The sequence below is a fragment of the Emericellopsis cladophorae genome (assembly GCF_022114955.1).
Source record: "Emericellopsis cladophorae strain MUM 19.33 chromosome Unknown NODE_28_length_274560_cov_118_130999, whole genome shotgun sequence".
Taxonomy (NCBI): domain Eukaryota; kingdom Fungi; phylum Ascomycota; class Sordariomycetes; order Hypocreales; family Bionectriaceae; genus Emericellopsis; species Emericellopsis cladophorae.
The window spans coordinates 90,114-112,031 of NW_026250953.1; the positions used below are offsets into that span (position 1 = coordinate 90,114).

The following is a 21,918-nucleotide window of genomic DNA, read 5'->3' on the forward strand; positions in this document are numbered from 1 at the left end:
GTGCCTCCATCCACGTTTCTCCCCAATTTGTGCGCGCCCAATTCCCCCCGAGCTGGATCTCATACACACACGATCCAGCCACCATGTCGGAACAGTTAGCGGACAAGCTGAAGAGCACCATACTCAGTGACGGCACCAACAGTACCGGGAGCAATGACGGCTGGAAATCAAAGCTCAACCTCCCAGCAAAAGACAACCGCCAACAAACAGAGGTAATGCCTGCTGCTCTGACAGACAGACAACGTATCCCGTACTGATCGGTGCAGGATGTCACCAACACAAGGGGCCTCGAGTTCGAAAACTTTGCCCTGAAGCGCGACTTGCTCATGGGCATCTTCGAAGCCGGTTTCGAGCGCCCGTCTCCCATTCAAGAGGAGGCCATCCCCGTGGCCCTGACCGGCCGCGATGTGCTCGCCCGCGCGAAGAACGGCACCGGCAAGACCGCCGCCTTTGTCATCCCGACCCTGGAGCGCATCAATCCCAAAGTCAACAAGATCCAGGCCCTGATCCTGGTTCCCACACGCGAGCTTGCCATGCAGACCTCGCAGGTCTGCAAGACCCTCGGCAAGCACCTCGGCATCAACGTCATGGTCACCACCGGCGGCACCAGCCTGCGCGACGACATTTACCGGTTAGACGGTTCCGTCCATATTGTGGTCGGTACCCCCGGTCGTATCCTCGATCTGGCCGGCAAGAACGTGGCGGATCTTAGCGAGTGCCCCATGTTCGTCATGGACGAAGCCGACAAGCTCCTGTCCAGCGAGTTCACGCCCGTCATTGAGCAGCTGCTCCAGTTCCACCCCAAGGACCGCCAGGTCATGCTCTTCTCCGCCACCTTCCCCCTCTCCGTCAAGGAGTTTTCCGACCGCAACATGGCCAACCCGTACGAAATCAACCTGATGGACGAGCTCACCCTCCGGGGTATCACGCAGTACTACGCCTTTGTCGAGGAAAAACAAAAGGTGCACTGCCTGAACACGCTCTTCTCCAAGCTGCAGATCAACCAGTCCATCATCTTCTGCAACTCGACCAACCGCGTCGAGCTGCTCGCCAAGAAGATCACCGAACTCGGCTACTCGTGCTTCTACAGCCACGCCAGGATGCAGCAGCAGGCGCGCAACCGCGTCTTCCACGACTTCCGCAACGGCGTCTGCCGCAACTTGGTGTGCTCTGACCTCCTCACGCGTGGTATTGACATTCAGGCCGTCAATGTGGTCATCAACTTTGACTTCCCCAAGAACGCCGAGACCTACCTCCACCGCATCGGTCGCTCCGGCCGCTACGGACATCTTGGTCTCGCCATCAACCTGATCAACTGGGACGACCGCTTCAACCTGTACAACATTGAGCGCGATCTCGGCACCGAGATCCAGCCGATTCCCGCGAGCATCGACAAGAGCCTCTATGTGTACGACAACCCCGAATCCATCCCTCGACCAGTCAACATCATCAAGAACGAACAGCCTTCGCAGGCACAGGAGCAGCAGCAGCAGCAGCAGCAGCAGGGCAGTGTTGTTCAGGGGCAGCCCCAGGGAACCTGGCAGGGCCAGGGCACCAGCCACAATGGCGGGTACCGGGGTCGCGGTGGGCGTGGCCGTGGCTACCGCGGGCGAGGTGACGGCAGCGGACGTGGACGCGGTGGTGGCCGTGTCCAGCCGCGCGAAGCGCCGGCCTAATCTCATTGCATTCATGATGAGGCGCACATGGAGTCTGTGGGTTGCCTTAAATTTTTTTTATTTTTTTTTTTTCTTCTTCTTTGTTGTCTTGTTTTCAGGGAGGGGGGGGGCCCTATGGTCTATCTTTTCATATTGGATGTAAAGTTAGTATTCGCCACGACTTTTTTTTGAGCGAATCGGAAGGGAAATGGACCTATCGGCGCAACAGGAGTACGGGGACAAGCACATACCACACACACACACCTCTCTTTGGTGCAACACGGGAGGTCGGGCTCTCATGAAGCTTGACGGTTCCTGGACTAAGGTCGATTTGTCCCGGATTACGAATGACAAGGGTAGAGGTTCATTTTATGACCGCACAAGGCCTTGCATTAGCAACATGGCTCAGGAGAGGTCGACAACAGCATTATGATACCTGGAGAAGCAGGGGTGGCGGGAGGATGGTGCCAGAGAAAACCTTTAGAGGCGACAGGTTCAAAGGAAGGGGCGGAGAGACACGCTTCAATTCGAGGCAGCCATTGCAGAACAAGTCACTCTGCTGCGTGGCATACCGCCTCTCGCGCACGGCACCTCGCGAGAGAGCTGGGCCAGCAGTCTGCGGTTGGTTCACACAGAAGGCCAATTGTGTGTCAGGGGGGAGGGAGACAAGGAGAAAAAAATCCTTTTCGGTTGCTCTCCAAAGAGGACCCGGCCTGAGGAAGAACCCCTATGCCGTAACGCAAGCCTCTCGCGCACGGCTACTTCGCGAGAGAGCTGCCCGGCAACCGGCGGATGGCTTTGGGTGAGCAATATCACGGGAAGAGACAATAGAAGACAAAAACAACGCAAAAAAACAAAAAAAAAAACCTTTTGGGAGGAAAGGGCTTATACATGGTGGATCTGGACCAGTCTCGTGAGGTAGACAAAGGGTTCACTCTTCGAGCACAGCAAAAACAAAATTCCCTCCCACTGTCTTCATTACGCGGTGAATTCATATCTAACTAAATGTGTCTTGCAAGATGTGCGCTCCATGGTAAGACCAAGGGCCGCGAGAGGAGCCACAAGATCCGGTTAATGCAGCAGAGACACAGACCCCGTCTTGGGTTCAAGCAAGAGCAGAGTCCGTGTCTAGGGGTTTGTTCTCCGGATGGAATGAGAGCCAGGAGACATGGAGGAAGAAGTGTCAGTGGTTCAATTTTAGTCCGGGTCGGGTAGAAGCTGGCCTGCGGGAGCTGAGTGTCAGACTAAGAGGCCGGCGTTGCATCTTGCATACTACCGCCAATGATTCTTGCAGGCTTTGAGACAGAGTAGTCGCTGTCTGCTTTTGCCGTGGAGAGGATGGACGACCGCGACAAGCAGCGTTTGTTCCACTTGGCCTCTGTGAGCGGTGTCTGGCGATTTCACTCATCAAAAGGCAACGTAAGCTCTTGCATCAAAGAGCTGCGTGACATCTTGAGCATGAGATGAAGGCCTCATCATGGCTGAGCGCATTGATGAAGAGAGAGGAAGTGGGACGAGAGTCAGAGACTGGACGCGACACCATGACAAAATTGGGTGAATATTACTAAGCGAGAATTAATGGGGCCAATCTGCGCGTTGACAGCCGACCATCGGGGCGCCAAGACAGTGTTTCACTCTCATTCACAACCCGACGAAGCCTCTGATCACATTGGCGACTGGGGGAATACTCGTAAAAATGACCGTGACGGTTCCGAACAAGATCATGCTCAGACAGGCCAGTGCCGCAGCGCGCGGATCCGTCTTGAGGAGCAGGGCCGTCGCGATGGCGCTGGAGTTGACGCCCAGCGTGACGCCACGCGTTACGTAGTCGTCTGTTGCACATCGTACGGTTAGGTCAATTCAGGCATCCTTTCAGAGAGAGTGGGTGATGTGTTTTTATACGGTACCTTCAGGGACGCGCATGATGGCCAGCATTCTCGGGCCCACCAGCACACCAAATATACCACTGACAATGGCCAGCGCGGCGGCCGTGTTGAGGTCGCCGCCCAAATTCTCCGTAGCAGGTGTCGCGAGCGCGAGTGTCAGACTCCGACTGGCAAAGGCGAGGCTCCTCTTGGCTTCGATGCTGATGCTGTAGCAGAGCGGGGGGTAGGCGAGGAGGGAGCCCACGGAGATGATGACGCTGGGGACGAGCAGCGGCGCAAAGTGAGCGCGTAGCTCGCGACGGTGCTGAAAGGTCGGGAGGGCGAGGGCCATGATACTCGCGTCGAGGAGGGTGGCAAAGATGTCGCCTGCCCCGGGAGGGCGGGTGCTGGCGTCCCGCCAGAGGGTCAGGTACTTGGCTCCGGTGCGGTAGGCGTGTAGCGTCGTGGAGAGGGAGACGCCCTTTGTGAAAGCCAGGAGCCAGAGGAGCAGGACCGTGACGAGGGAGGCTGTGAGCACCGGATGCAGATATGTCCTCCAGGATGGCGGAGGGAGGGTCGATAGGAACATGTAGCATAGCACCGTCAACGGCAGTTGCAGCGGCAATGGGAAATCAGTCGTGTAGTACATGGGTAGGCCGACGAGGGTGAGTACGCCGTATGTGATTGTGTCCAGGTGGCTGCTTGCCACGGCAGCCCATCTTTCGCACCGTTCCGGCGGGACGGGGACCTGCACCATGTACTCGCTTCTCGCGGCGACGTGGTCGCCCAGTACGACTTGCTGCGTCGCATGATGATGGTCCTGGAGTCTCAGCTGCGGCGGCGTCTGTGGCCGCGAGGCAGGAGGACTCGTGATACCAGAGATGCTTTCCCTGGGAGGCGTTTCACTGGGCGTTGGAGTAGCGTCTGCCAGAGGAATATGCTCCTGCGTTGGATCGAGTTCCTCCGCGCGCTGGGTCATGGACTTCTTGCTCGAGCCCAGTAGCAGATGCAGAGAGCGAATGAGGTAGGCGGCCAGAGCCATCATGACGGCGAACCCAATGAGGAAGACGGCGATGATCTTCAAGACCTCGATGACGCCGATGCGAGGGCTGAGAGGGAGCAGCACGAATGGCGGCATGAAGAAGATGCTCATCCATCGCAGCGCCCACCCGGCCTGTTGTTTTTTCAGCCTTGTTCCTTCTCATCGTCAGAGACAGCGTGGTAGACGTACCGGCACATCAAGGAGGGCGACCAGCTTCCTCGTCTGGTGACTGCCCAGCGCAGCCTCGCAGGCAAGCAGGGCGACGAAGAGGAGCACAAGACATGCCACGGATGCTGGGAAGGTAACCTTGACCTGTCGAAGGAACGAGTCGACGCCGAAGCAGGCCAGTAGCATCAATGCAAGGCCCACGGGCACATAGATCCAGGAGTGAACGACATGGCGGGCGGACGACTGGGCACTCTGTGCGAACTGGTCAGTCCAATCTCCTAGACGAAGAGCGCGCACTCACCAGGCGGAGAGCCTTCAAGGCGTCTTCGAATAATGATTGAGACGCCATGTTCTTGACATCATTTGTAAGAGCGCTGGTTTGAGATGTTGAGATGCCTTGATGGACGCCCAGCCCCGGCCCACTTCCGATGCGCCGAAGCCGGATCGATTGCCATGGTCTGACTTTCAACTTGGCAACACATCGACGACAAATAAGTAGACTCGAACGCATGCCCATTGATTAGCCGGACAGTCCACTCCGTAGACCAAATAAAGGTTCAAGATGATGTTGACATGGATAACATGCTTTGTATCCCTACCCTCTCTATGCAACGCTGACAGCGTGCTCAAATCAACGCCCCAAACCTGCCCTTCGTCAAAGCCCGAGTCCCCAGCCCATCAAAACACATATGTATAGAATGAAACAAAGGCCACAAATGATGATGATGATGAAGTTTTCCCCTCTCCTCCGAAAACTCAAGCCTGGGTCCCGCTACTGTTGCTCCCAAATCGCCTCAACGCAGCGGCTCGCCGGGCGCTCTCCTCCCTGTTCCCAGCGCAGACGGCACACTCGCCGTTGACATGCTTGTCGGTGCTGCGGTTCAGGAATGTGCCGCACTTGAGCCCGCAAACGTGGGTGCTGGCTGCAATCTGGCCATAGGCGCGGTGGCACGTGGTGCAGCTGAGGGTGGCCAGATCTCTGAAACACATTGGGGAGTCGGCGAGTACAGTATATTGGATCGTGAGGCTCACGGTGTCTGCCGTTGATTGTTTGGAGTGATGGGTGTTGAATGTAGGTGTGGCGGCTCCCAGACAGTGGCCTCGGCTCGGCGGGAAACTCAAGCAACGCATAGTATGGCCGCAAAATGCCTTGCACAGTTCAATATCAAGACATTGATCAGCCCCATATTATGGTCTTGTATCCTCTCGCAGTCTCGCACAACCCCCCTCATGACGCCGTCCAGAATGTTACGTCCCGTTCGGCAAACCGCATGCCCTCATTCCCGCTGGCAAACGAGGTTCCAGACCACCCAAGGCGTTGGCACGGACTTGGTGAGCCCGGGCGCAACGAAAGTGGGCGTGCCTAGTGGAACTGTGTCCCGCAAAGGACGCCTAGGTACATTGAGGACCACGCTGCTAGCCTAGCTTGCCCATTGCGGCATCGACTTCCCGCTGCAGGGCGCTCAAGTCGGCCAGCAATGCGTCACCCTGGCCTGGATCACCTGTGCTCGGTCGATCTGCACTTCCTTTACTTGTGCCTCTCTTCCTCGTTGGTGGCGGAGGTGGCGGTACAACACTGTCCTTTGACTTGGCCTCAGCGCTCGGTGGTCGCCGCACGGAGGAATTACGAGCGGGTGGAGGAGGAGGGGGGACGGGGTGCCTGCTCGGTCCAGCCTGGCCTTCTGCCATGTCATTTGCGTCATCGGGGGACTCTGCATCTGGGAAGGACGCAGAGGTGGGAGATGTTTGGCTGGAAGACATCCGATGGCCTGCATTGGGTCTGCGCGGCGGCGGGGGTACTGGTGCGCTGCTGGACCGGCTACTCTGTGACAGTGATTGCGCAGCGTCGGGGGAGGAGTGTTGTTCTCCTGGGGAGCTTGGCTGCGCCTTGCTGTCGCTTCGAGCATGACCCCGGGGCGGCGGCGGTGGTGGTGGCGCCGCCGGTGTTGCTTTCTTTGGAATAATGTCATGGGATGAGTCGTCTCCGATCTCAGTGCCAGCAGTTCGAGGCCCTGCGGCGAACGACTGCTCCAATGGTGAAATTGCTTTCGCGTCAGACGCCCCCGTGTTGTTTCTGATAGCTTTACCATGCCGCGAACTCGGCGGGGGCGGGGGCGCCGCCTTCTTCCTCGACCCGAATTGCACCGTCATGCTCGAGTCTGAAAGGTTCTCGTCTTCTTCCGCCTGTCTCAAGGGCAAGAGTGCCGACGATGTCGCTGGCTTTGGCACGGTTTCGGCAGCATCATTGGTAGAAGCGGGCTTGTCGCCAGTCATGAGGAGGCGCTTGAAAGCATCGACATCCATGGCCTTGTTCCCGGCTTTGAGCGCCTCTCCCTCGCTCTTCATTTCCTCCACGAGAGCAATGCCCTGCTGTGGTGTCCCAAAGGACACTCCAGGCACTGCATCCGTAGGGGTCGTCTTGTCGGCTTCCCCGGCAACGTCCGTAGAGTCTGTATCATCTTGCGGGTATGCTGGTATATGATTTTCCGGCCACTCGGGCGTGTCAGGGCTTAGAGGAGGTGGTGAGAGGACGCGCACTCGTTTGACGACCTTGGCCTTGGTCTTGGTCTCGACCGGAACCACCGGATCGATCTTGGGGTCGGAGCTGCCAAAGCTCACGGGGGGTGGCGGTCGCGAGGCACGTGGAATGGACGAGGCATCAAAGTCTGTGATAATTGGGGTCGTCTGCTTGCGAAAGGGGTTGGAGGAGGCCATTGTGTTCATGAGGTCTGTCGTCGCGGTCGCATTTCGCGGGGTGGCTTTTCTGCACTCAGGGTAAGGGATGAGGGTCCCTTGCCATCACCTGATTTGTGGGCTCGAGTTCTTGTTGTAGATGACCTTGCTACCCTATCAGCTGGGCGTTTCGTCGCGAGCGCAAGAGATACAGGAGGGTTAGGCTGGGCAGCAAAGGGTGACGGGTTTGGAGGGATGGCGAAGCGCTTCAGTGTAAGGTAGCGATAAGATGGGACTTGATTTGTGGTGGGGGGTCTGACCAGAGACTTTGTACCCCACTATTTCGGAGCTGGAGTGTTCCAGCTGCCCGCCAAACAAATGTACCTCGGGCAGGCAGACGCGAATCACTCCAGTCTCCTTAACGTAGGCCAAGTGTTAGATACGTGGGGGCTCAGCATGGCGACGTGTACAACACGTGGCCTCGCGCCGATTAATACTCAGCTCACTCACTGCGGAACGCTCAGTACTTAGCTTGGATTGCCTGTCAGTCGCTATTAACTCTTATCCTCAAGAGCTGCGCACGTAGCTCAATAGCCTTGTCAGTGGGCGCGGGGTGAAGATCTGACATCATTCTTGGTTATTATTAGCTCAATGCGTGTTCACCAGCAAAGCTCCCGCTTGAAGGCCCTTATAGTCGAGGAACTTTTAGTAATTTGCAACATGCTCAACGGCAAGTGTTTTCATATTGCTGTGTGGAAAACAGTGTGCCAGCAAATAGTTCCTTGAACTGACAAATTGTTAGCAGTATGGTGTCAACTTGTGCGAAGTTTGTGTGAGTTTACTACTTTTTGTTGAGTCGTGCCATCTCCAGTTGCATCGTGCCCACCAGCCACCAAGCCATAATAAAAGATTATAACGGTAGGCAAGTTTACTTTGTTTATCTCCCAATGAAAAGGAGCGTTTCCTTCACGCTCAAAGTGCCACTGAAATACCGCATACTGACAAGCTCGACTCACCCTTACTGTAGGGTAGGCTCGTGGAAAACACCCCTGTCGATATGTCCTATGCGCCATGCCACCGTAAACAAACGTCGACGCGTCTCAAACCGACGCTCACTCAACCACACCAACCGTATTTCACTGTATTAGCACGACCCGAACACAAATCAAAACAATGTCAGATCAAGCCCGGAGGCATTCCATTGAACCCAGAGCACTCTTCCATGAGGTATCATACAAAGCAAGAGGGGCGCCGAAACTCCCCGTCCGCCGCGCAATAGTTGTACTAGTGGGTCGCGCACAAGTACCCAAAGCCACGCAGCGCGCCCATTCATCGCGACCTTGCGTTCCTAACATATTCAAAGAATTTCAAACACATTCCATCGCTTTCCGTTTCCCCAGTGTCGCAAAGCCCCAACGGTCCCGTACCTGTATAAGCAAAAGAACAGTGCCATAAACGCCAGTCATTACGCATCAAGATAGGTTTGAGATAACACGCGCTTATGCGGCCTTCTTCGGCGCGGCCTTCTTGGGAGCAGCGGGCTTCTGTGCCTTGGCAACACGGCCAGACTTGGTCTTGGTCAGGACGGTCTCTGGCTTCTCAGCCTGCATAGATGTTAGAGCGTGTATCGTGTGATGGCGGCATGTGAACGTACCTTGGCGGCAGCAGCTGGCTTGGCGGCAGCCTTCTTGGGCGCAGCCTTTTTGGAAGCAACAGCCTTGGTGGCCTTTGCAGGAGCCTTGGCCTTGGTAGTAGTGACCTTCTTTGGTGCGGCGGCCTTCTTCGCAGCAGGCTTCTTGGCAGGCTCCTTCTTGGTAGAAGTCTCCTTCTTGGCAGCAGTCTCCTTCTTAGCGGCGGGAGCAGCGGGCTTCTTCTCGGTGGCGGGCTTCTTCTTGGCCAGCTTGGTGCCGCCAGAGGGACCCTTGGGCTGCTCAAAGACACCCTTGTCGACACCAGCCTTCAGCGCCCTGTTGAAGAGAGCGTCGAACATGTTGTCGGTGGCAGTGATGCTGGGGTTGTTCTGCTTGACGTACTTCTTGAGCGACTGGCGGCTGCAGACACATTGTTAGCACGCGTGAGTGGGTGGATATGGCACGTCGGTTCATACCTTGATCCATTGCGCTCCTTGAGTGTGACAATGGCGTCGGTGATCATGTCCTGGTAGGTCGGGTGAGCAGCCTTGGGGGCCGCCTTGGTCGCGCCGGACGCCTTCTTTGCAGCGGGAGCCATTGCGAATGTGTTTTGAAGTCTTGACGACGTGTTGTTGTGCTTGTTTCAACGTGGAACAAAGGGGTCCTAAAGATGCAGGCTGGTGAAGACGGATAACTGACAAAATCAAAGAGAGGCCGAAGAGAAGAGAGCTCGACCATATGTGCGCGCGTGGAGGGGGGAGCTTGTTTATATACCAGGCGGGGGGTGGCAGACCCAAGGCCGCAATCAGTAACGGGAAGTGCGCCGCCAGACGCAAGCTCTTGCCCTCCGGCCCCTCCCACTCACTGCCAAAAGCTCATAACCACCCCCGGTCGAAGCAAGAATGATCCCTGCCCCACTCCTGGCGCCTCTTGCCGGAACTACCACCAGTACACTCCGCAGGGGTGGGCCACCTTCCATGCAGTACACCAGCTGTATCAGATGCTGCAGTGTTGACGGCGGAAGCCTGTTATCGTCAATGTCCCTCTTGATCTGCGAAATCCATGGTTCCCGTGCTGCATTTTTCTGATTGGTGCAGGGCTGCATCCACACTCCCCGACTGGGAAATCTATCTTAGAGCGTGTGAGTGCTGCTGGAGAGTAGTGATCTGGAAGCGCGTGCTCTCCCAACATCCGCCCATCCCCCTCCTCGTCCGTCCTCTCGAGTTCCCTTCTTCCTCTCGCTTCTTGCCACAGCCCTGCGTGTCGTTCACACTCGCTTCAAGTATGAGTCAGTTTTAATAGAATAGTGACTGCAAAGGGGGTGGTCTCACGAAATCAAGCTTTAGCCATCATGTGCCTTTGGAGCCGCTCGGTGCAATGCTGTAAGGTGTCCCAACACTGACGAGGACGACTACGACGATTTTTGTCGCATCGCCCATTGCCACGCAACACCACTAGATTACAGTGTGTGACCTGTATGGACGGCTTCAGCTGAAACCGCAGCTCTGGTGTATGGAATTAATTTTGTCACATTGTTTCAAAGTGTCTTCTGAAGTTGTATGCGCTTGGTGGCGTCGTGTAAGTCGTTGCAGACGAACTCACCGCCATGTGGCACATGAAGCCATCTCAACAGCAAGTCCTCGCACGAACGAGGGCCATTCCACCACGCAGGCCCAGAAAAAGGAAGATTTTTGAAGCTTGCCATGAGTCACTAGTGGAATGAAAAATGTTATGAATTACTTTTTGCACATTTTTCTCGCAGTATGGATGACTCAAGGCCATCATGTGCGGGCATCATCAAATGAAGCCCAGAAGGTGACTACGCAGTCGCACTGAGTCGTCCGACCGCGACAATAAGTTGCGCTTCTAACACGCCTGTTGCGGAGGCAGACGACATAATCATGGTTAATTTGGCATAAAACGAACTTTTCGTATGACTGTAAATTGCAAGCACAGTCATTTGCTTTGGTCTGCGATTCAGACGACGCGCGACGGTCGGAGGAAGGGAATTCTGTGCCATCAGTAAAAATGTGCAACCCGGGTGGCAAGTGCTGGAGCCAGGTCGCTTGGACAGGTTACAGCAATTGTTGAGAAGTTTTCTGTGCAATTCTGAGTGTTCATATCACACTCGGTGGGTTTTAGAAGCGGCTAGGTACTCTAGAACACGTCTACCATCGACTCACGGTCACGAGAAGCCGAAGATAACGACAAAGAACTGGCACCGATAAAGACGATGTAGCTTATCATGAAGAGCAATTCAGAAGAGCGGTTTAAATTTATTCGCATGCACTGAGGCAGTCTCGGGGACTAGTGACGCGATCGAGTTGATTAGGTGGCCGAATGCGAGGTACTGAGGGGTGAAGACGGTGGCCATTTCTCAATAAGCGCAAAGTCATGGGGTTTCACTTGCTGCGTCTAGTGCTACTTGATCCAATCATTAATCTCAGGAGACTAGCCTTTATGTTCGAAAATGTTGAAAATGTGTCGGTGATAATCCCATGAGCCCAGGTGGCTCACTCACTCTGTTGTGGACGACCCTGGCACGTTAACTAAGCTAGTAGGTTCGGCATGAGACCTGAACAATTCAACGATGTGTATGAACCATAGGGTCTAAACATGGCATTATGAACAGTAGAAGGCAGGCAAGCAAAACCCAGCTAGACTTTGAAACCGTAATTGTCTACTTGTCGAGCTTCGCAGCTGTGAGATGGAGGGACGCGTGACCTCGGGTAGGCAGAGGAGCTTGGCGTGTCGTTGCCTCACAGTGCCCTATAACAGTGCTCGTTTGTCCTCGCACCACGCTATTCCGAATACTGACAGGGAGGGATAGCTGCTGCCCCGTCTCGCATGTGGGAACTGGGATTATCGACGAAAAGGCCACGAGGCAAGACACCTTCACCGACCACATCTATGGGTCACCAGTTCGCGTCTGGCCCAAGCGGACAACAACGATAGACGAATTGACGAGGACATGAACACTTTCATTCTCATTATATAAGCATTGTTTACCGGTCTGGCCGCGAACCTTTCCGCGACTCTCGAACGACCCCACACTCCCCTAACCTGTGGCATCTTAGCTTCCAAAGCGGCGGCACCTGTTGCTTTCCAAGCTTAAGCTTCCTAGCAACATGGCCGACTACTCCCAGTACCACGCCCTCGGACAGGGCGAGGTGTACGACCCGAACGATCCCAATCGAACGAGTGCACCCGCTGCCCAGAACTTCTACCCGCCAGGCCCTCAATATCAACAGCCTCAACAGCAGCCCCAACAGCAGCCATACCAGCAACAATATGGAGCACCGCAGTATGGTCAGTATGCTGGCCAGCAGCCTCCAATGCCCTCCCCCGGGCACGGTTATGGCTCTCCTGCTCCCCAAGCATTCCAAGACCAACCACAAGCGCCCCAAGACGCGTCTCTCGCTGCTCAGGTGGGAGGCATGAACCTCGGTGCGGACAGCGGCTATGGAACAACTCGACGAAAGAAGAAGGACAGGCACGCATATCACAACGTCGAAGCAGCTGGCTCTTCTCAGGCTTTCAATGGCATGCCGCCACCTGGTACGCCCCAGACGCAATTCCTCGACAGCGCTGCGCAGGGTGTGCCAGCCTTTGGAGGTGGCCAATATGGGCAACAACCCCAGGGTACACCTCAAATGGGACACGCCCAGTTCGGCGCTCCAGTTGGTCAGTTCAACCAGCAGCCTTCAAACGATGCGTCTGCCACGATAGGAACTGCGGGCTCCGGACCTCCCAAGGTGTCGCCAGAAGATCTCCCAAGCGTGCCCATCTCTCGAGATGGCGCGCAGCAACACTTCTTCAAGAACGTATATCACACCTTTGAGCGACATGTGCCGCCACCTGCGGCTGTGTCATTCGTGTCTTTCGACCAGGGCAACGCGTCGCCCAAGTATGCACGACTGACAGTCAATAACATTCCCTCAACAAATGATGGTCTCCAGGCGACATCGCTGCCCCTAGGCCTTCTGCTGCAGCCACTGGCACCACAGCAAGCTGGTGAGCAGGAGATTCCCGTGATCGACTGCGGCGACGAAGGTCCTCCCCGATGTCGACGATGCCGAGCCTACATCAACCCCTTCATGATGTTCCGATCTGGTGGCAACAAGTTCGTCTGCAATTTGTGCACATATCCAAACGACACTCCCCCTGAATACTTCTGTGCTACAACGCCCCAGGGCGTCCGAGTCGACCGCGATCAGAGACCCGAGCTGCACCGCGGCACTGTCGAGTTTGTCGTGCCAAAGGAGTACTGGACTAAGGAACCCACTGGCTTGCGTTGGTTGTTCTTGATCGACGTGACGCAGGAGTCTTACAACAAGGGGTTCTTGGAAGCTTTCTGCGAAGGCATCCAAAGCGCCCTGTATGGTGGCGAGGAGGGCGAGGATGGGGAGCCGCAACGCAGGATACCCAAAGGCGCCAAGGTCGGATTCGTGACCTACGACAAGGACATTCATTTCTACAACATTTCTCCTGGGCTGGACTCGGCGCAAATGTTGATCATGCCTGACCTGGAGGATCCCTTCCTGCCACTGGGTGAAGGCCTGTTCGTAGATCCGTACGAGTCGAAATCCGTCATCACATCGTTGCTGACACGTCTCCCGGAGATGTTCTCGAACGTCAAGAATCCTGAGCCGGCGCTCTTGTCCGCCCTCAACTCTGCTTTGGCTGCCTTGGAGGTCACTGGTGGTCGCGTTGTGGCCGCCTGCTCTGCGCTGCCTACTTGGGGACCCGGGCGTCTGTTTATGCGTGATGATGGCAACCATCCTGGCGGCGAGCTCGACAAGAAGCTCTACACTACCGAGCACCCTGGGTGGCGCAAGGCTGCTGAGAAGATGGTTGCTTCAGGCGTCGGTGCCGACTTCTTCCTTGCGGCGCCCAACGGTGGCTTCCTGGACATTGCCACCATTGGCCATGTGTCGGCAACGACCGGCGGTGAGACATTCTATTACCCCAACTTCATCGCCCCCCGCGACAGCCTGAAGCTTTCTCTAGAGATCACGCATGCTGTGGCGCGCGAGTCTGGCTTCCAGGCGCTGCTCAAGGTCCGCTGCTCGAATGGCCTGCAAGTGGCCGGATACCATGGCAACTTCATACAGCACACTTTCGGCGCGGACTTGGAGCTCGGTGTCTTTGACGCGGACAAGGCCCTAGCAGTGTCCTTCTCGTACGACGGCAAACTCGACTCCAAGCTCGACGCGCATTTCCAGTCGGCTCTGCTTTACACATCGGCTTCAGGTCAACGGCGTGTGCGGTGCTCCAATGTGATTGCTAGTGTCGCCGAGACCGCAAAGGACTCTGGCACGCGCGAGCAGGGCATCCGAGACTGCATGAAGTTTGTGGACCAGGATGCGGTTCTCGCCATCCTGGCCAAGGAGGCCTGCACCAAGCTCGGAACCACGTCAAGTAATCTCAAGGACATCCGCAACTGGCTCACGGAACGCACCATTGAGGTTTTCGCTGCGTACAGGAAGCATGCATCTGTGCAGCACCCCCACAGCCAGCTGGTGATGCCCGAGCGACTTAAGGAGTTCACAATGTTCATGCTTGGCCTCATCAAGTCACGCGCATTCAAGGGCGGTGCTGAGAACGCGGACCGACGAGTCAACGAGATGCGCATGGTCCGTTCCATGGGCGCTCTGGAGCTCAGCTTGTATCTGTACCCCCGCATGATTCCTCTGCACAACCTTCAGCCCGAGGAAGGATTCGCGGATCCAGAAACAGGCCACCTGAAGCTGCCTCCCGCCATCCGCACATCTTTCGGCCAGGTGGAAGCCGGCGGCGTGTACTTGGTCGACAACGGCCAGCAGTGCCTCCTGTGGTTCCACGCCCAAACATCGCCGAACCTTCTCCAGGACCTCTTTGGATCTGACAAGGACTCACTCAAGGCATTAGATGCCTATACGTCCTCGCTTCCCGTGCTCGACACCCACCTCAACGCTCAGGTGCGCAACATTGTCGAATTCCTACGGACGCTCCGCGGCTCCAAGGCCTTGACTATCCAGCTGGCTAGACAGGGCATTGACGGCGCCGAGTTTGAGTTTGCGCGCATGCTTGTCGAGGATCGCAACAACGAAGCACAGAGCTATGTGGATTGGTTGGTGCACGTGCACAAGGCCGTGCAGCTGGAGGTTTGCCACCCCCCATTCCCCCCCTTATACAAGTGATCAAAAATGCTGACGAGTTTCGTAGTTGAGCGGACAGAGGAGCAAAGGCTCAGAGGGCGGCGAGGGCGGTGTCGCCTCCGCGCTCAGTGGCTTCAGCGGGCTGAGACCTGCGTATTGGTGATGCTATCGAAAAGGGCTATCGGTGCGCAGCGGAATATGGTACATACATAGATAGTAAGTCAGTCAGTCAGTTAGCGACAAGACCACCACTTTTTACTACTAGCGGACGACTACATTGGGAGTGAGTGTCATGATCACAGCACCTGTTTGGGTGTGAGGTCTGTCGACAGACACAACCAGCATGAAAACTGGGTTCCAACGACTCATCAACTGTGCAGCGGGGCTAACGGATGCCACTGGCCATTTTATGACATGTCGTGTTTTTTCCCTTTATGATTGATTTTCAGCATGATGATACGTAGTGCTTGTGGTGGGCAAGCAGACCGATGGCACAGCAAACAAAGCCCGATGCGGCCGAGCACAATTTCAATAATGAATGAATAAAAGAATGCTCGGACCAAACCAACTCCTCCTCCTGGGGGGTGCCTGGAGCTCGTACCTGGGCAAACCAGCCCCCAACGTGACGGCGGCGGCGTGACTGATGTGTCACCTTTCACCGATGCACGTTGGTCACGCCCTCTATCCCCATCTTCTCCTCCTTGGCCCTGCTACCAGTGGACTTGATTATGTGGTGATCATGTCCAGGCCATAGCGAGGATCTCGCTCGCTTAGCACACGGGCAATTTCGCCTCCCTGAAAGACATGCTCGAAAATGGCTAGGTCGGTCGGCGTGCCGGCCGATCCCGAGGAGCTTGACGACTCCCCGCGGTGGCGACGTCCCTTGCTGCCGCTGCCGCTGGTGCTCTTCTTGCGCGCAAGCTCGTCTTGGCGCGCGAGCTCGTTTAGGATGAGGCCCGATGTGCTTTGGTGGGGATCGTCAAAGACAAAGACAACGTAGTAGAATTGCCCACGCAGGTCCGGGTCAAATAGGAGGACATCACGCCACATCTTGGCCAGCTCCTGGGGAGGATTGCGGTGGCCATTGCCCAGGCCAAAGTCACCGACGACCACGCGGTTGTAGCCGTTGTATAGACAGATTCGTAGCGCACCGCGGATCTTTTCGCGCGCCATGTCCCGTTCCTGCGCAAAGGAGTATTTTGTGCCATTGTCCTTGAGTTTGGGCCAGCGGGTCGGGGGAACCGAGATGACGGGCAGGTCGTACCATTTGTCGAGGCGCTCGTACCGCTCATGGGGCCCTCGACAGACGACCACCGAGTCGGAGAGAATTCCACCCATGGATGGTATTGGGTAATTGGAAACCGCACCCGTCTCAGGCAACGGTGAGCTGAGGGTTGCTGAGAGGTTGCTGCGTCGACACAGCTTCTCCTCGTACCCTGAGCAGCCCGTCTCCCAATCGCCGCCGGGTCTGCGATCGTTGGCTGCGCAGATAAAGGGAACTCGGACTCGTGGGCCACCCTGCCCCTGGCTCTCTTGCGAGTCGAGGGCGCCGCAGTTCAGCGCTTGTGTGACAGGATCGCCCACAACGATGGAGAAGGCGGGTGGCTTAGTGCTTAACGTGTGACGGGATATCTCTAGGTCTCGTGTTGGGTGGGCGTAGAGTATCGAGTAGGGAGGGAATTGCTTGGCGTAGTGGGCGTTGACCGTAGGAATGAAGTTCTTCTTCGTGTCTGCGGCCACCTCTGAGGGCCTCACCTTGCTGCTCCTCCCAGGGGGCATCGTAGCTCGCCAGTGTTGAAGCCGCCGGGGCAATCGCAGCAGTGGTGGTGGTGGTTAGTGGTGAGGGAAGACGATGCGATTCTGAGGCGCATTCCTAGAGTAAGAAGTCGCGAGCTTCTTATACATGCTCGGAAGGGTGCAGAAAGAATCGTGCCGGGCTCTGTACAACCCAGACATCCAAGAGGTGAACCATCGTTTGCGACTGCTTCAAATGGAGGCGAGTGAGTGGGGAGCAAGGACATCCTTAAGGAACCGAACACCTCCTCGCTTGATTCGACAGAGATGGGCTTCAAGTTGTCTTGCCATCGAGACCTTCAAGACAAAAAAGAAATGGAGCTTACGGACCCCTTCTAGCATCCAAGTAGACGGGACGATGGTGGGCTACGCCGATGCTGTGTGCAACCGTCTGCAAGATCATCTCACGGGAACAAGAAGCCCCTGTCCTTGCAGCGCCGCTTGATTGCTCTTTTGCTTGCTTGCGTCGAGATACACGTCGCTTCAGAGCAGTGTTGCAGACACAGCGTCTGCCCGGGTCATCGTGGTGGAGCGGGACCAACGAGCCAGATCTGTGCTACTCCATCTCGCCTTTGTCTAACGCGTCCGAGTAACAGGCGCAGCCATCCACCCGCGGAAGAGCGATGGGCGCCGCAAAACAAGCTCCGTGGTAGCGTCGGGGAGCCTAGTTGCCAGTCCGTCCCTGGCGTAGTCTGCGGGCAACCAACACACACGGATGGGCCAGGCGTCCCCAGCGCGCCCCTCTCATGTTCCTTGACCGGTTTCCAAGTAAGGATAGCCGGATCCCCAAGACACCGAGGCTAGCCAGTGCAACGCTACAAGACTGGCAGCGACAGAGCGGTTGTTGGTCCAGTCCGGTGAGCAGCAATGGGACGGGTGACGAGCATTGGGCCTCTCAGACAGGGTCCATGGCATGGCACGCGGCAGACCCGACCCCTGTCTCAAGGCGCTATCGAGCACATGCCCCTGGGCTATGTGCCTCAAAGGCTCAGACTCGTATGTCTCCGTTCTCGACGCATGGGTGCATGGCGGGCGGGCGGGCTGGCTGCTTGCTTGCTTGCTGCTGCTGTTGTGTGTGTCACAGTCGCTTGTGGTGCCAACTGCCAACGAGGTATGCCCATCTCGCATATGATCCCAGTCTTCGCATCATCAGCTCCAATGCGCTCCACCACCTCCTGCAGCTCGACAGATCGAGTACGGCACTGACATTGTGTGAAATGACATGACTGAGCGTTACATTCGTTCAAAGCTACTGGTTGAAATGTGTCAGAAAGATGCCGTCAGAAGTTGAGACTCGGTGGACGATTGATTGGTCCACCTACCGCAGGTCGCAAGGGAGTGCCATATGGGAACCCAGGGTTGTCAAGCGTGCCGATGACGAGGGGCACGATACGATACACTAGCGTAGGGGACGATCATGGCTCACGTCGGGTGTTGCACGTTGATCAAGGCTGACGCCCGGTCCGTGAGGATAAATAGTAGCGTCACAGGTGATGGTCACCTGGCGAGCGCCGGCAGCGCGAGATCGCGGTGGATGCGACTCGGAGGGTGGTGCTCAGTGGATGCTGTCGACAGGGTGCCTGAGGCGGTAATCGTTCGTCCACGATAGGGTACCAAAGACGCGAGGCAGGTACGCGCCCCGTCTGTGCGTGCAGGGGAGGAGCGACGCCGCGACGGTGCTTACCGTGCCTGTACGTCGGCCCCACGACATCACGTTTGTCCGTTCCCGTCCGACGTGCATCCGTACGTACCTACGTACACTCGAGCAACGACATGACCCTCGATCTCACATGACTGACACACCAGAGTCGACACCTTGCACGTGAAGTCGCCTGCTTAGCGCCCTGGGTGCGTCTCGTTTCGTTTCATCATGAGGGCTTCCTCGCGTGCGTGTCGCTTCGCCAGGTCCCAGTTGACACGACCTCAGACATCCTCGGCTCGGTCTTACTCTGTTCGAGTCTCACAGGAGCATGGTCCGACGTCTGTCTCTACCGTTTCCGACCTCCTGTCAATAGATCGGACTCTTGATGTACGAGTGGACGGGTGGATCAAGAATGTGAGGCGGAGCGCAACCGTTCGGTTCCTGGACATATCAGATGGCTCCTGCAGGGCCCCTCTCCAGGCCGTTGTTGACAAACACGTCTTCAACAGGTGAGTCTTTCCGCAACGCAGGGCAATATTGTTTCTCACAGAATCAGTTTGCCAGGAGTCGGGGCTCAGTTCGGGGCGGCTGTCAGCCTCAAGGGCACTTGGACGCCAAGGGCAAAGCCCGAAACAGCACAACCTGGGGAAACAGCCACTTTCGAGCTGAGCGTGAAGGAGATGGAGATTCTGGGAGAATCAAATGCTGCAGTGAGTTGCTCACCGGCATACTTTTGGATTGCCGCTCACCAAGCCAGTCGAATCCAATTCAGCGGAAATATGCCACTCCTGAGAGTCTGCGCAGGATACCGCATCTCCGGATGCGAACACCTCTGAACAACAACATGCTCCGCATCCGCTCGGATGTCATGGGTATCCTGAGTCAGTTTATGGAGAAGCAGAAGTTCCAGCAAACACATACACCAATCGTCACAACGTCGGATTGCGAAGGCGCCGGTGAGACTTTCCGCGTCGAAGCCGGCACGCCCAAAGACCCCTTCTCAAAGAAGCCCCAGTATCTCACAGTGTCTTCGCAACTTTATCTCGAGGCCTTGGCGCAGGCGCTTGGCAACGTGTGGACCCTCTCGCCAACATTCCGCGCTGAGAAGAGTGATACGTCTCGGCATCTGAGCGAGTTCTACATGTTGGAAGCCGAGCTGTCCTTCGTCGATGACATGGACGAAGTCATGGACTTTATACAGAAGCTCTTGGGTGCTGTCGTCGGAGGCCTTCAACAACGGAGCGCATGGAAGGAGCTGGATGACCTGAGATTGCATCCAAAAAACCCTGAGGAGCAGCAAACCGTTGCCGACCTGGACAGCCGCGACATCCTACAGCGACGATGGAACGGCCTTGTGCATACCTCCAGATGGCCCAGGATCACCTACACCAAAGCCATTGAACTCTTGCAAGAAAAGGGCGCCGGCTTCGAGTTCCCCCCGACTTGGGGCAAGGGGCTGCAAAGTGAACACGAGCGGTACCTTGCCGAGTCGATAGGCTACGATCAAGCAAGCAACTCATATCTCCCCGTCTTCATCACGCACTACCCCAGAGAAATCAAAGCTTTCTACATGCGCCAGTCCCAGGCGAGCCCGACGCAAGGATCTGTCTTTGACTGCTTCGACCTCATCGTCCCGGGGCTCGGCGAGCTGGCAGGCGGTTCCATGCGTGAGCACCGGCACGGCTTGCTGTTGGAGAATATGGGCCCTGATCATCGTCCGGGCGAGGGCGTCCTCGACTGGTACGAGGATCTTCGCCGTTGGGGTTGCCCCCCCCACGGCGGATTTGGCATCGGCTTCGATCGTCTACTGAGCTACCTGACGGGCGTCAAGAGCATTCGGGACACGGTCCCCTTTCCTCGCCTATACGGCCACATGCACCCGTAGGCCGGATGCGACCTCGTGCAACGGAGATCTGCATCACGCCTCGCGAGGGACTACACCGCCTTCCCAGCCCTCGGGCTCGGGCTACGATGCATGAGGCTACGGCTTGACATGTGAAAAATCCTCTCCTTGGGGATCGGAGACTTGCGTGTGTCAAATTCAAGTTACAAACACGCGATTCAGGTCAGGCGGTGTGGGTGAGAGCACACAGCTGGCGTGGTTGCGACTTGTTTGTTCCTCATGGGGAGCCTCGTACGCCGCGAGCTTGTCCGACATGGCAACGGGGGCGAGGTTTGGATACCTCGCGAGATCTAGCGGTGAGATCGAGGTCGAACGATGTCGACCGGAATCGTGGAGGACTGTAAGATGACTTGTTTGTGTGTAGTATGACTGCCTACCCTGTACCATGTACTGGCTGCCGCATGAGGGAACTTGTATGATACTTGTTATGCCTATAGAATACTTGGCAAGAGAGGGAACGTTTGGAAGTCTCAACATGAGCAGTTGATGTACAGGACCTTGTGTGCAGCCGTCATGTTCCCCTGATTATACCGTTTGTTCGTGAGATTGGTTACCAAGGATTCATTCGTCGATACGAAGGTAGGAAACTGACATGCCGACTGAATGAACAGCCAATCTATACACGCTATTTCAGACCAATGAGTGACCTCTATCTTCTGAACTCTTCGTTACCTAAAAAAAAGCACATCATTTTTCGTAAATACAAGTGCGTGTCTTGGTCAAGCAATGCACCCATCCCCAGCTATTTGAAAGCCAACTGCACCACATAACGTCTGGACCAGCTCGATCGACACCATGCGAGGTACAAGGTGTAACCCGCGAGTACGTAAGTGCTTCTGATATCAAGCCACTCGGATGAGCATCGAGATCGCTCCATGGCCGTGTTGATGATATCGCTGCTGCAAAGCCTCAGCGGAACCAAGACGCCGACCCTCATGTAGCGAGTAAGCATGAGAAGGCATTAGGCAATCCGTCTTCCAAATTTGATCTTCAAAGGCGACTGTACGGTCTTGAGGTGCCGCGGCCGTCAAGGCATGGGGGTCCTTGCGGTGGGCACTATTCGTGACAGCTATGTACAGCTCGAATCAGAACATCCTCTCCCGAGCAGCTGATACGTACACCTTGTGGTACTATAGCCATCCGCCTCTCGGTGACAGACGCATTGCGAAGAGAACGGGGGCCTGAACCTAAGCCTATCATCGAGATGTCGGTCACCCTCACTCGACCATAGGCCTCCCACGCGCCCCCTATTCTCACTGTCCCGAAACTCTATGTCCGTGAACGCGTCACCCAGCAAGAAGCATACATACGATCCTTGTATCCAAAACGCACATTCGGGCATTCTGCGACGTGTCATTACGATATGCTGGTCCGGTCAATCCTCTGGCACCGCCGCCGCCATGAT

General features: G+C 56.2%; 8 protein-coding genes across 8 annotated transcripts; 3 read left to right on the forward strand and 5 right to left on the reverse strand.

Moving 5' to 3' along the window:
- Positions 1 to 83: 83 nt before the first annotated feature.
- J7T54_001065 (Acyl-CoA dehydrogenase) lies at positions 84 to 1,676 on the forward strand (the record flags this gene model as incomplete). The annotated part of the gene is made up of 2 exons (XM_051507115.1): positions 84 to 212; positions 267 to 1,676. 2 exons carry the CDS (start codon positions 84 to 86, stop codon positions 1,674 to 1,676), a joined length of 1,539 nt encoding a protein of 512 aa, XP_051361613.1.
- A 1,620-nt stretch (positions 1,677 to 3,296) lies between these two features.
- J7T54_001066 (uncharacterized protein) lies at positions 3,297 to 5,079 on the reverse strand (the record flags this gene model as incomplete). Its single annotated transcript, XM_051507116.1, has 4 exons — positions 3,297 to 3,487; positions 3,563 to 4,694; positions 4,752 to 4,982; positions 5,032 to 5,079. The coding sequence occupies 4 exons, from the start codon at positions 5,077 to 5,079 to the stop codon at positions 3,297 to 3,299; spliced, it is 1,602 nt and encodes a 533-aa protein (XP_051361614.1).
- A 407-nt stretch (positions 5,080 to 5,486) lies between these two features.
- Positions 5,487 to 5,720, reverse strand: J7T54_001067 (uncharacterized protein; the record flags this gene model as incomplete). The annotated part of the gene is made up of 1 exon (XM_051507117.1): positions 5,487 to 5,720. One exon carries the CDS (start codon positions 5,718 to 5,720, stop codon positions 5,487 to 5,489), a length of 234 nt encoding a protein of 77 aa, XP_051361615.1.
- Positions 5,721 to 6,146: 426 nt separating this feature from the next.
- On the reverse strand, positions 6,147 to 7,445 carry J7T54_001068 (uncharacterized protein; the record flags this gene model as incomplete). The annotated part of the gene is made up of 1 exon (XM_051507118.1): positions 6,147 to 7,445. The coding sequence occupies one exon, from the start codon at positions 7,443 to 7,445 to the stop codon at positions 6,147 to 6,149; it is 1,299 nt and encodes a 432-aa protein (XP_051361616.1).
- Positions 7,446 to 8,902: 1,457 nt separating this feature from the next.
- Positions 8,903 to 9,632, reverse strand: J7T54_001069 (putative histone H1; the record flags this gene model as incomplete). Its single annotated transcript, XM_051507119.1, has 3 exons — positions 8,903 to 9,007; positions 9,058 to 9,454; positions 9,511 to 9,632. The coding sequence occupies 3 exons, from the start codon at positions 9,630 to 9,632 to the stop codon at positions 8,903 to 8,905; spliced, it is 624 nt and encodes a 207-aa protein (XP_051361617.1).
- Positions 9,633 to 12,162: 2,530 nt separating this feature from the next.
- Positions 12,163 to 15,337, forward strand: J7T54_001070 (uncharacterized protein; the record flags this gene model as incomplete). The annotated part of the gene is made up of 2 exons (XM_051507121.1): positions 12,163 to 15,180; positions 15,242 to 15,337. 2 exons carry the CDS (start codon positions 12,163 to 12,165, stop codon positions 15,335 to 15,337), a joined length of 3,114 nt encoding a protein of 1,037 aa, XP_051361618.1.
- A 563-nt stretch (positions 15,338 to 15,900) lies between these two features.
- J7T54_001071 (uncharacterized protein) lies at positions 15,901 to 16,953 on the reverse strand (the record flags this gene model as incomplete). The annotated part of the gene is made up of 1 exon (XM_051507122.1): positions 15,901 to 16,953. One exon carries the CDS (start codon positions 16,951 to 16,953, stop codon positions 15,901 to 15,903), a length of 1,053 nt encoding a protein of 350 aa, XP_051361619.1.
- Positions 16,954 to 18,838: 1,885 nt separating this feature from the next.
- On the forward strand, positions 18,839 to 20,495 carry J7T54_001072 (Asparagine--tRNA ligase-like protein; the record flags this gene model as incomplete). Its single annotated transcript, XM_051507123.1, has 3 exons — positions 18,839 to 19,119; positions 19,167 to 19,320; positions 19,383 to 20,495. The coding sequence occupies 3 exons, from the start codon at positions 18,839 to 18,841 to the stop codon at positions 20,493 to 20,495; spliced, it is 1,548 nt and encodes a 515-aa protein (XP_051361620.1).
- Positions 20,496 to 21,918: the final 1,423 nt, after the last annotated feature.